This window comes from Rhodamnia argentea, chromosome 3 (assembly GCF_020921035.1).
Source record: "Rhodamnia argentea isolate NSW1041297 chromosome 3, ASM2092103v1, whole genome shotgun sequence".
Lineage (NCBI taxonomy): Eukaryota > Viridiplantae > Streptophyta > Magnoliopsida > Myrtales > Myrtaceae > Rhodamnia > Rhodamnia argentea.
In genome coordinates, this window is record NC_063152.1 from 12,518,829 (window position 1) to 12,532,298 (window position 13,470).

The 13,470-nt window shown below is 38.7% G+C and overlaps 1 protein-coding gene across 2 annotated transcripts; it reads left to right on the forward strand.

The window, feature by feature from the left end:
• Positions 1 to 4,546: 4,546 nt before the first annotated feature.
• Positions 4,547 to 13,133, forward strand: LOC115727622 (probable LRR receptor-like serine/threonine-protein kinase RFK1). Of its 2 annotated transcripts, none has more exons than XM_048276340.1 (25): positions 4,547 to 4,626; positions 4,712 to 4,900; positions 6,165 to 6,339; positions 7,076 to 7,147; positions 7,274 to 7,342; positions 7,419 to 7,490; positions 7,826 to 7,897; positions 7,993 to 8,064; positions 8,144 to 8,215; positions 8,325 to 8,396; positions 8,507 to 8,578; positions 8,673 to 8,744; positions 8,836 to 8,904; positions 9,119 to 9,184; positions 9,277 to 9,339; positions 9,430 to 9,477; positions 9,789 to 9,832; positions 10,051 to 10,439; positions 10,536 to 10,731; positions 10,930 to 11,076; positions 11,294 to 11,412; positions 11,502 to 11,712; positions 11,813 to 12,050; positions 12,184 to 12,334; positions 12,444 to 13,133. In XM_048276340.1, exons 2-25 carry the CDS (start codon positions 4,807 to 4,809, stop codon positions 12,933 to 12,935), a joined length of 3,147 nt encoding a protein of 1,048 aa, XP_048132297.1. In that variant the 5' UTR covers positions 4,547 to 4,626; positions 4,712 to 4,806; the 3' UTR covers positions 12,936 to 13,133. The 2 variants fall into 2 exon arrangements, with proteins under 2 accessions (XP_048132297.1, XP_030513734.1); XM_030657874.2 differs by having other exon boundaries at positions 4,570 to 4,691; positions 4,734 to 4,900.
• The last annotated feature ends 337 nt before the right edge of the window (positions 13,134 to 13,470 follow it).

Sequence of the window (13,470 nt, forward strand, 5' to 3'; positions counted from 1 at the left end):
GGGCAAGAAGGGAAGGTGAAGTAGGGTTCTTGAACTTGCATTGATGCTCATTTATTTTTCAATTACGTTAACTATCCAAGTTCGATAAATTTATTATGCCTTGGATCGTAAATCCATCCTTGTATCCTAATTTAACTGGAAAATTATCAAAAGAGTCCTAAACATATTGTAATTATGCCATTTCAATCCTAAACATTATTTTTTTAACCAATTGAGTCCTAAACTTATTGCATTTATGATAATTTAGTTCGTTTGGTGGCCGGGCATTGACGTGGCGTCTTTGGTGCACCCGCAGCCATTGAAAGAAAAAAAAAAAAAAAAAAAGAGAAAAACATTTAAAATGTGGAAAATACTAAAATATTATTAAAATTGTTCATGTCAGCATTGGTCAAATAAATGGATTAAGTTGACATAAATGTAAAAAGTTTATGACCCAATTAGTAAAAAAAAAAAGAGTTTACCTTGTAACAAGTTTGTGACTTTTTTAGCAATTTTTTTCCTGGTTTGTCTGAGCTTTATTTAATCCTAAGTGCATTGCCAAGCACGATTTAAAAGAACTCATGTGCCACGGAATGTTAGGTTTCTGTCACCCAAGTACCCTTAGGGAATCTTTGATTTGGAGAAGCAAAACCAAATTGAATATTTGTCTTCATTTGTTCAAACCAAACCCTATCCTATCACGTGACATTACGGTCGGGGATTATTACCAAATTATTGTGCTGGAACAGGGGTTTTTTTCTCGTTTATCACATGACATTATTAAATCAAATATGCTTCGTCTGGATTGCGACGTTTTACATCTTATAATAATGTCAATTTGACTCTGGGCTCTTCCCTATGGACTCCCCTTGATTGTTTATACATACGAAGTCAATAATTTCTTTGCCCATGCCCGGCCATGGTCGACCTTGGCTGTGCACGATACGGTCGGGAAGATTACCATATTAGTTTTGTATCGGATGATAATTCGGTTATGAACTTTTCAATTTTGTTGATGTCGTCCAAAATTTCTACACGAAAATTCCAACAAGGTTGTCTTGGTCAATTACCACAGAAAATTACTGACGTAGTATCCAATCATCATCGGTCGTCCTCGTATCACACTACGATGGATAACTTCTCTCGAAAGATCATCCTACATGGATCGCCGCTTCAACTCCTTTCGATTGCGACCGGTCATAGAGGACTACATTGGAATTCTGCATAAAACCTGTTAAATATGTCTCGAGTTTTAAATCGTTTATGGAAACGATCCGAATCTACATCGGAGATTTGTTTTTGTTGGAGGAAGATTCACCTTGTGCATTGGACGAGTCACACTGCGGAATGGATGCTGGCGCTACAGGACAAAAGGGAAGGGCTCACACGTAATATGTAATATTGTGGGGCCCATGGAGGAATAAAAAGAAAAGAAAGGAAGGGTTTGCTTTTACTTCTCTGTGCAATATAAGCCGTATGACAGTGGCATGGGCGGCTAAGCAATAAGAAACTAAATCTCTCTTGATCCCGATGCGGATGGCTTGTATTTCACCGGATCAAAATAGGCGAACAAAGTATGGTGCAAGAGAAGATACCGTGATTCGTTTGTTTCACGAAAAATGAATGATTTAGAAAATATTTTAAAAAAATGATCGCTCGTATCATTTGAAATAATTAATTATTGAAAATTATTTTTATTATCACATTTTTGTAAATGATGAAAATATTTTTCGTTCACTTATTCTTGTAAGCGATACGAGTGATTATTTTTAGAATAATATTTTTCAAATCATTCATTTTTAACGAAACAAACGCATGTGCACAGCAAAAAGGAATAAATAGGAAAACGACAGACAAAACTTCGTTAGCCCAACTCTCTTTATCGACTCCATTAAGGCTTGAAAATGTTGCAATATGAACTGGTCTGGACTCCATTAAGGCTTGAAAATGTTGCAATATGAACTGGTCTGGTCAGGCCATGAAACGTCAAAACCAACCGTAGGTGGGGCATCATAGTCTTGAAGGTGATATTTAGTGTCGTAATTCCTCGTCTTGTTCGAATTCGCTGTATGACTTCGACTTGAGAAAAGAAAATGGTGCCGGTGGCTCTTCTCGATTGCCTTGCCGACGGACCAAATCGGGTCTACACACATCTCGATTTCGCAAGTCCTTTTTTTTTTTTTTTTTTGAAAGACTTGACGTGTGAAACGATTCGGGTCATTGCATACGGTGACGGAACAATTTGGAGCAATTTTCCTCTCACAAATGTGTGATTCGGTGACCAACTAGACCTCAGCTGTTGGGATGAGGACAAGAAGGGAAGGTAAAATAGGGTTCTTGAACTCGCTTTGACACTCATTTATTTTCAACTACGTTAACTATCCGAATTCGATAAAATTATCATGCCATGGATCGTAAATCCACCCTTATATCCTGGTTTGTCTGGGCTTATTTAATCCTAGGTGCATTTGCCAAGCACTATTTAGAAGAACTTATGATGTTAGATTTCTGCTACCCAAGTGGCCTTTAGGGCATCTTTGATGTTGAGAAGCAAACAAAATTTGAATTCTGCATGTTTGCCTCCATTTGTTCAAACCAGACCCTTCCCTATCACTTGACGTCATTAAAATCGAATTAGCTTCGTTCTGGATTGCGACTGTTTACATCTTACATTAATGCAAATTTGACTTTTGGTTCTTCACTAGGGACTCCCCATGATCGTCGTGAGGTAGATTTGTGCGCATATGCATGCGTGGTCATTATTTCTTCGCCCATGCTAGCCCATGCTCGACCCAAGTTGTGCTCACCACAGTCGGGATAGTTACCAAATAAAATTAAACCATTACTCAGTCCCAAACTTTTTTTAATTTTGACAATCCGATGCTAAATTTCTGCACGCAAATTCCCATGTGATTTTCCCGATCAATTACCTCAATAAAATTATCGACATGTCATCCATTCACCGCCGGTCGTCTAACGAAGCAACGATGGCGCGAACAACTTTATTAGAAAGATCATTCTACATGGATCGACACTTCAGCTACTTTCAGCTGCAATTGGCTAAAAATAATTACATTTGAATTTCACGCAAAGGTCTTGAGTTATATCGGTAAAATTAGGAAGATAATGACTGAATTGATATTCCATACGATAGATTTAGAATCGAATTGAAATTACCTACGATGAGATTTACTGGCTTACCTTATTACTCCGGTGTCTGTCGGTTTCCAAACGCAATATGAGTATGTCCGGCTGAACGTACTGTGACTGTACATATCGAAATCCACATGCAGGATCAATTGTGTCTCCATGTAATGTCTCCTGATGTACCCATGCAATTTCTCACATTCATGATTTCAATGACAATTCACCAACTTTAATGAATTTAGCAGGAAAAAAAAAGAGAAAAGAAAAATTAAAGGTTGTTTGTGACGGACAACTTCCCTAGATATTTTGATAAATCAAGGTAGGTGTCCGCACTATTCTTATCTGTGAGACTTTATTAACGAGGTGACGTCACCGTAAAGTGAAGAAATTTCTGTTGGGTGGCATGTCAGAAGCTTAGTTGTACGACGCGGGATATCGTGTCCGTGAAAAACAAAGTTTTTGACATTTATCTATGTTTTGCAAAGGGAAAATGAAAGTCCTTGCGTAGTAAAGTGTAGTTATCGGTATCTATTTGTCTGTAAAAATTATTGCTGTGTGTAAATTTTATTTCTTCGCGGTAAACCCTCGACTTTCGGCAAGTAATTTCTAGTAATTAAAATACCCTCGGTAATGTACCTAATTTGTTCATGGTAATCTTATTTCATCTTCATAAACTAATTAGAGTGGTCGTCGGACAAGGGTCGTGCAACCTCTCGCTAGTAGCCGGAGACTGGAGGGGATCATGCTGCTACGTTGTCTTAGACTTTTTTTTTGGGTCCAATTTTGAATTTGAAAATTATCTTTTTGGCAATTTCTTTTTAATGCAAATTTTCTCTTCTAATTTTATATATCTTATTTTTAGCTTCTTTTTTTTTTTGGCATGTGTATTATTTGGTTTTGTCGGTTAGTTTTTGTGAGAGGAGATATAATTAGGAATATTATGTTTAACAAAGAAACACAAATCATTATTTTGTTCGTCGGGTTCTCATCTAAATCACGAGACTCAACATCACTAGTCTCTGAGAATGTTTCAATGACACAGATGGTCGTCCACGGTGATTCATCTTCCAGAGAAAAAACCGACTCAAGGCCATCTTCTTCGAGAGAAATACGTGTCTTCTTTTTAACCGCCCGATCGAGAGGTTAACAAAATTGGATAGTTCAGATTGATTGCAATAAGTTTTTTTTTGTTTTGGGTCGAATGTTGGAACAGTTCTTTAACAGCAAGGAATTTAACCTTATGATTCGGTGGCTTGGACCTCGCCGCCATGCAAAGAAATCCAGTGACGCTACGAAAACGACGGCGGCAATAGAGAAACGTCCACGTCCTTTCCTCGGTCGTCGAAGTCCTTTTCAAAAACATGACAAAATCAGTCATACGTTCATTAAATTGTACAGCAAAAAATAAGAATAAGATAATCCCATCCCCCCTACTTGGCCGCCAACTTGTCAAATTATTTCCAAATGCCAGCGTTTCCACCCGTTTCTTTTCCCATCTGGGTGCTGGAGATTTTCTCGCTTGTTTTGTCAGCTACAACGCTAAGTACGGAGCACAGCATTTGCTGGTCTTTTGCCATTGGTGTAGCTCCGTGACCTCTCTCTCCCTCGTGCCCAATATTGGTTCCAAGCTCGAGAGTTCTTGCCATTAGTTCCCCCGGGAGAGCGAGATTCCTCGTCGTGATGGGCAGGAACCTGTTCGTTTTCTTGATTTTGATGGGGTTGAGCTGCTTCGGGTCGGTGTGGCTCGCCGAGTCAAAGCTGCCCCAAGCAGAAGGTACGAGTTCATCTTTTTCCGCTGTGAACGGTGAAGTAGGTGTTTGTATGATGAGAACTTGTGGGAAAGTTGCAAGCTTTTGCTCTCTTAGAATCTGGGTTTCAGTTAGTTCACGTTGCTGAGAGTAGGGATAGGTTAGCTTGTTGCTATCTGTTTTTGTCTTCTGTGTTTAATTTCCTTTGAAATGGAAGTGTTGGAGCTGACTGGGAGATGGAGAAAATTAGTGTAAGTTTCATATGAGAATCTCTCTTCCCAACCTATGCAATTCTTTTCTAGACTTTAATGGTTATAATTTTGGTATTCTGTACCCAGGAAAAAGAGAAGATAGCAGGTACTTTAAATTTTGTTATAATTCAATCAGTCATGGGACTCTTTACTTTTATATCTCCAATCTGGATTAGATAATTTTAATCTATCCTTTTATGATTTGCTTGATGCCAATTTTAGTTTTTCGGCTCGGGAGCCTGAACCAGCACAAGCAATGGAAATTTGTTGGTTGATCTATACAGAAAAGTTTTGGGTAGCTCTTCTTGCTGGTCTGTGTAGTCATCTTGAGCGTCGTTGAGAATGTTATGGCAACTCCATAATGGATGTCTATCGTAGCAGAGTGAAGAGCCCCTTGTTGTTGTTGTTGTTGTTGTTGTTTCTACTTATAGACTATAGTACCTGGATGCTGGTCATCTCTTCTACCCAATTGGTTACTTTGGACATGCTTCGACATGACTCCAAAGTGTCAGTTTGGGCCTAGCTGAGGCTGAATCTACAGTCCCAAATCAACTTTTCTGTCTAACCCTCCCTAATGAGCAATATTGTGGCTGTCTTGGAAGATTGACCTTGTAGAGCTGGAGGAAAAGCAGTTCTTTTGATGGACTGTGTTGCAGAAATCATCCCACCTGCAGTTTTACTTGCCTGGCAAGCACTGTATTTTTAAAGGCAATATAACACTGAAGAGTGATAGGTTGTCACCGTGGTTGAATCATTTGACAGAAAGGAGTGATACTAAGATAATTGACATTTATAGCAGGAGCTTTGGTCTCAACTTCTTGACTATGGTAACTCATTTTGTGTCTCAACTTTTTTCTTATGTTCTATTTCACAATAACAAATCGAGAGCAAATGGAAAAAGCAAATGTCTACTGGAGCACTTACTTTCTTTGGCAGTCAACTACATTCTCCATTACTAATCATTTCCTCTCATTGCCATCCATAACTTATATTCTCTTCTTTCTCTAACGGCGCTTTCTTGTCTATTCACGTTATATAGTTGATGCTCTCCGCAAAATCACAAGCGCGATGGGGTCAACATTCTGGGATTTTGATGGCGATAATTGTAAAATACGAAGCGTTGGGTTAACACTGCAGCTGCCAGCGGGAAATGAAAGTAGGATTGATTGCCAATGCAACATTGGAAATGATACCCTCTGTCATGTCGTAGGGATGTATGAGTCCCTCATCTAATCACTGAAGCTTCTTCCCTCTTTTACCATCTCAATGCTACTGTGCTAGTCTGCATAGCTTCATACTTACTCCTGTTTTTTGCCCCCATCTTTGTGAATTTCAACGAAATCACACAGTATTTTGTTTATATGTGTTATCATGAAATAATGGTTGGGAAATATGATAGATTTACTTCATTGGTAAACTAGGATCATTATTCTGCTCTTAGTCAAACGCACATAATTAATATTTTTTTCTGGTCAAAATGTCCCTTTCAACCGTTAGATAAGGTTCCTTATTTGAGCTGTTTCTGTAAGCACAAACATTAAGATTTTAAGTGTCTTGATATAGTTGTTCTCGAATGTATGAAGTAACCCTTGTAAGGCTAAATGATAGAGGAAGTGGCCATTTCAAAACTTGATAACTTTCACCATATTCCACAGACATTTGCTTTAACCAACCACATTTTCTTAATATGTATTTCCACAAAAGAAAAAGGGTTTGTGAAGAGCAAAATATGGTGGCATTGGCAAAGAAGAGGAATTTATCATTGTTAATCTTTGTGCTTATTTATGGTGTATCACAAAGATGGAAATTAGTCTCTTCAATTTATGTATGACTTCAGCAATCTTAGGTGCGATTTTTACAGCTGATTCATGGTGTTATGTTATAGTTTTCAAAATATGTGATGAAGCCATCACTTGCACTTAACATCAATCTGCTTGTTGTACATCACAGGGTGCTGAAGTTCCATAATCTATCTGGAATCCTGTCCCCTGAGATTGCCAAGCTCCCTTACCTCAGAGAGATGTAAGGATTCTGTTTCGCTTCCTTCATTTTCTGTTATGCCATTTTCCTACTTCGTGTCCAAATATTACTTGGGGTGAATAGCAATTTTCTTTCAATAGTATGCTGACGAACCATAAAATATTGCAGTGATTTTGCTTACAACTACCTCAGTGGTGAAATTCCTGATGAGTTGGGTTCCATGCAGTTGACATCAATGTAACCAGTTCTCCTTGAGTTCTTCATATCATATGTTTCCCTCTGATTGACTATTAATGGAAAAATGGTCGTGCAGATCTCTTCTTGTAAATCGCTTATCAGGAGCAATACCGAAATCATTGGCAAACATTGTCTCTCTGACATATCTGTAAGTTCCATGCAAATTCTCATTTATTCCTGCGGTGCATTTCTTTCCTGAGCAATTGCCGCATTTGAAGATCAGAGATGTAGATTTCATGGCACCTATATTTGCAGTTTGTTTTTGACTTTCGCCACCAATTGATTGCACTTTTTTTGTAATCTGAAGGAGTATATGATTAAAATATTCGTATATATATTTTCATTCTCATGGTTGTTTGGAAAACTCCACTTGCTAATTTCAGAAGATGGCTAAAATGCCTTTGGTTTGATGATTTAGTTGGAGTTTATCACAGAAGATTATACCTGGTGAATTCAATGACAAATGTAGAGTTTCTTAATCAGGAGTCTTGAAGCCAATCAGTTCTCTGGTCCTGTTCCTCCTGAGCTTGGGAGTTTAATCAACTTAGGAACTTTGTAAGAAACCCTAATACTTCTGAGCTTGGGACTATTTGTCTTCCAGCTTTATACTTTTATTTACTCATATTCCTGGTGCCATACTATGGTTGTAGGATTTTGTCCTCCAATCAGCTAACAGGAAACTTGCCAGCTACATTTGCTGCGTTAGGAAATCTGACCGATTTGTAAGACAATGATGTGCTTCTTTCCTACATAGCAATTGTGGTTTAAATTCCTAATAACACTCTAAATTTGATGATACAGTCGAATAAATGACAACTTCTTCAATGGCACGATACCCAATTTAATCTCAAACTGGAAGCAGTTGAAAAGACTGTAAGACCATAGTTTTAATACATTTTATCTGGGTTAAGTTTGATGATCGACGTGATTTTTCTTATAAGCTACATACTGAGTATTGCCATATTCCTTTCAACTCTTGAAGAGAAATGCATGCAAGTGGACTTAAAGGACCCATTCCATCACAGGTTTCTTCTTTGGATGAAGTAGAGCAGCTGTGAGTAATTTGCTTTCTCACAATTAATTCTTTTTCATTTGTAATTTAGGATACAAATCATATATTTGTTTAATTCACGGTTGTTTGCTAATGATTAAATGCATTGACAGGAGGATTAGTGACATTGATGGTCCTCTTCAGCTTTTTCCTGCACTGGACAACATGACAGGCCTAGTGACATTGTGAGTCTCAGCTCCTTGATGCAGAGATTGGGTTCTCCTAGGATTTGCTGTTCTTGATGTTTGAGTTATTAAACCTGGCAGCATGCTGTTACAGGGTACTGAGAAGCTGCAACATAACTGGGCAGATTCCTCCATACATTTGGAGATTGCAGAATCTAGAAATGTTGTAAGTAAATGATGTTGAGTTTTAACTTGAGAAGTTTTAAGTGTATCCGAAGCAAGGTAAGTTCGCTTACCTTATGTCTTCATGTTCCTAGGGATCTCAGTTATAACCAACTGACTGGGCAAATTCCGGCTACAATCAATTTGAAGCATATAAGATTCATGTAAGTCCATCATTCACATGCTTGTGAATGCATGAGTGCATGCACGTCTTGTTGTATTTGCCATCACTTACCTATGTCAGTGCAAAGCAAAAGATTTTGTTGATAAAATCTGCTTGTGTACTGAACCATGTGACATAATGAAGCCAACTGAATGTCGTTTTAATGATTTCTTTCTTTGTCTATTTTATTAATTATTTTGCATATTTTTGCCTAGATTTGTTACCGGCAATTTATTAACGGGAACTGTACCGGACTCAATCTTGATGGAAGGAACCAGTGTGTATGTTTCTTGTTCTTATTGAGTTGATTGCCCCTCACCATTCTCTTAACTCCCACCATCTAGAAGTTAGTTTTTCTCCATGCTGTGTGCAGTGATCTTTCATACAATGACTTCACATGGCAAGGTCCTCAGCAGCCTGCTTGTCAAGGAAACATGTGAGCTCACCAGTACCAGTGCCATATTTCTTATATCTTTTGTAGGATGTTTGGGAAAATCTGATTTTGTTACTCCCCCATTTTCATCAGGAACCTGAACGTGAATTTGTTTAGAAGCTCCTCAGCAGAAAATAACTCGTAAGATACCTTTTATCATACCCAATATTGGTCTTCATTTCTTTATCTTATTGTTTTGGATTCTGCTAAAAAGCGGAAATCCATCAGTTGAAAGCACAGTTTTTTTTCCAAAGTGATGGTCTGTGATATTCACGAACATTTTATCAGAGAATTGTCAGATCTGTAATTATCCGAAGGCTCAAGTACATTGGTTGCCAAACGGCCATATGACTACATACCCATTTATTTTGTTTGCACCGAGTTTTCTTGTGAAATGAAAGGTATGCGTATGTTCGCCGTTTGGGGCTAATTCATTTATATGTTTGTTGCAGAGGCAGAGGTGTTCCTTGCTTGGAGAACTTCCGATGTCCACATTGTAAGTATTTGCTTGCTCAATTATTCCTCCGCGTCCTGCAAAAGTGCTGGAATTTTCAAAGTTGGGTTAAACTGTTGCATCTTTTTATATACTAGTTCATTTTGAGCATAACTGTTTGGTCTTGGCACAGCATAGTGCTGTAGTTACGTTTTCTGTTATTCTCTCTATCCATCGAGGTCTGAAGTTCTCTGAATCATATGAAATTTTTCCCTCTTCAGACTCAAGTTGTTTACATGTTAATTGTGGTGGAGAAGATGAGACCATCAAGGAATCTAAGCAGAAGATCATCTTTCAAGGAGATGGACATGTAGAAGGTGGTGCTGCAAAATACTATTTAAATCTTGATGAGTTCTGGGGATTCAGTAGCACAGGGGACTTCATGGATGATAATGATAAACAAAATTTGCGCTATTCTGTGTTTCTGCCTTCCTCAAATCTCAGTGTCTTGGATGCAACAGCACGAAAGGCCCCGATTTCACTGACTTACTTTCATTATTGCTTGGAGAACGGGATGTACACAGTGAAACTCAGATTTGCAGAAATACAGTTCACTAACGACAGAACATATAACAGCCTTGGGAGGCGGGTATTTGATATTTTTGTTCAGGTAATCAAGTTCTCACAGGAACACCTGGATATTCACATTGCATATTTGTTTCAATTCTCTGGCACATTAAATCTTAGTTGAATGACCTTGGCACAGGGGAAGTCAATGCAGAAGGACTATAATATTGAGATTGCAGCAGGTGCTGCTCAAAAGCCAAGAGAAGAAGTCTATAATGTCAGCGTGACGAATAATATGCTGGAGATTCGTCTACTTTTTGCTGGAAAAGGGACAACGAGAATTCCTAGAAGTGGAGTTTATGGTCCACTTATTTCTTCCATTTCTGTAGTTTCAGGTGAGGCTGAAAATTTTCCTAGTTCGTATAACCGGATGGTTTCCATAGTCTGATGCTGAGCCGCATAAACTATTAGGCCATTACTAAGCATAGCACATCGGTTCTTCATCCTTTGATATGGTAGTTACGATTCTCAGCATTACTCAACTGTGTGACCGATCATTGTCATCATTAGCTCGTCTTGTTTCTGTTGGGCAGATGTCAAAGGGTGCTCAAGAGGTGGAAAACAAAAAACTGCTTATATTGTAGTTGGAGTTGGCGCCGGAGCATTTTGCATTGTTCTCTTATCACTCTGTATACTTAAGTGGAAAGGCTATTTCCGAGGAAGAACCAACAGAAGACAAGGTGCAATTTCTATGAATTTTCTTAAATATGACTACTGTGCAAGTAGCCAATAGCTTACTTGGGCTTGCTCAAAAGTATACGTCCGATTTGTTGCTCAACAGCTTTGTAATAGGAATAGCTATCACTGCTGAAAACATAGTGATCCATTTCTCGCTTTTGGGTTTATTTTATTTTATTTTTTCTGTTTTCAAGTTCTTTCTATTCTCTGCTTGTATAGGCATGGAAGGACTAGATCTGCAGACAGGGACATTTTCCTTGAAACGAATTAAAGCTGCAACAAACGACTTTGATTCTGCAAACAAGATTGGGGAAGGCGGTTTTGGTGCTGTCTACAAGGTGCGTGCTGTTATGTGTGTTGTCCCATTCCATATATCTTTGTGTTACTTTCTTACAAATTAAATTCTATTAATTGGGTTTGCATGCAGGGTCAATTAAATGATGGCACTGTAATAGCAGTTAAGCAGCTCTCATCGAAATCGCGACAAGGAAATAAAGAATTCCTGAATGAGATAGGAATGATATCATGCTTACAACATCCAAATCTTGTGAAGCTCCACGGGTGCTGTATTGAAGGAGATCAACTATCGGTGGTTTACGAGTATATGGAGAACAACAGTCTTGCTAGAGCCTTGTTTGGTCAGTTCTACTTCTACAAGATATATTTTAATTACCATACAAATAAGTACCTAGATAGATGTCGAAATAACAAGCAACTGCGCCTTCTTGGGTGTTGCAGGTCCAGAAAATCATCAACTTCAACTAGACTGGCCCACGAGACATAAGATCTGCACGGGGATTGCTAAGGGTCTCGCTTTTCTACATGAAGAGTCTAGAATCAAGATTGTCCACAGAGATATTAAAGCCACTAATGTGCTGCTCGATCGAGATTTAAACCCAAAAATATCAGACTTTGGACTGGCCAGGCTTAATGAAGTAGAGAAGACTCACATTAGCACCAAAGTTGCTGGAACCATGTGGGTTATCTTCTCCCTATCAAAATCCGTGTCCAAAATTTCTTTAACTGCACCTTGAATTCAGACCATGCTCTCTGGTGATGCTATAATTTCTCGAGATAGTTGATTTAACGGATCGCGATGTTGTTTGCAGAGGATATATGGCTCCAGAATATGCATTGTGGGGTTACCTCACATACAAAGCCGATGTGTACAGCTTCGGAGTTGTGGCCTTGGAGATAGTTAGCGGGAAAAGCAATAACGGTAGCCTGCTGAGTGATGACTATATTTGCCTATTGGATTGGGTATTTTCCCTCGTCTCTAGCTCTACTTAACTGAACAGCAAGAACACGGTACAAGATTTTTTCAATAGCTCTATGACAAAGTACTGATAAATGGTATTTTATGCTGCAGGCATGTCATTTGCAGCAAACTGGGAACTTGATGCGGCTTGTCGACGAGAATTTAAGGACCGAAGTCAACATAGAAGAAGCGGAAATCATGGTAAAAGTCGCTCTTTTGTGCACGAATGCATCTCCATCTCTGAGGCCAACAATGTCCGAGGCGGTGAACATGCTCGAGGGAAGAATGGCCGTACCGGACGTGATCCCGGAGCCGAGCACCTACCACGAAGATCTGAGGTTCAAAGCCATGAGAGACCTCCGCAAGCAAGGGCAACAGCACAGTTACACCGAAAGCCAAACCGAGAATTCCACGACCACCAACACGTTCCGGTCTTTGTCAAGCACCTCCACTCAAGATTTGTTCGAAAAATCCAGACCGGCATGCCCAACTCATGCCCGTCTCGAACTAGCGAATCGGAGTCCCATCGCCATTACTGAAGAAAAGGTTCCTCGGCCGTGGGAACTTTCATCGGTGGAAGCAGAAAAACTCGACGAGGCCTAGTGGCGAGGAAATCTGAGATGTGCAAAAGCTGTACAATTAGGAAGGAAGCATTAACGCTTGTATAGGCAACTCATTTCTTACTTAGTTACGTTTCTTAGGTGTTTCAAGCAAAGCGTCGATGAGTTATCGATACAGGTTTGCCCAAATTACTGTACAGTGTATCGAACTACCTGTGTTTATGCCGAATAATTCATTTTCGGAAAATATTTTTTGAGAAATGATTGTTTGTATGAGTTATAAAAATGAATGACTGGAAAATATGTTTATCGTTTACGAAAATATTTAGAAGTAAATTATTGACGATAATCAAAATATTCGTCATCAAATAATTGTTTCAAGCAATTCAAACGATCAATTTTAGAAAAATATTTTTTTTTAATAATTCATTTCTCGTGAAATAAACGAAGTTATAGTTACACAACTATTTCTAAATACACATGTCACTCATCTAACGGTGACTTTGTAAAGAGTTCTTTACGCTGGCGGTGAACATAATATAAATTATTTTTCTAAAAGTTAGTTTTTTTGACTACCA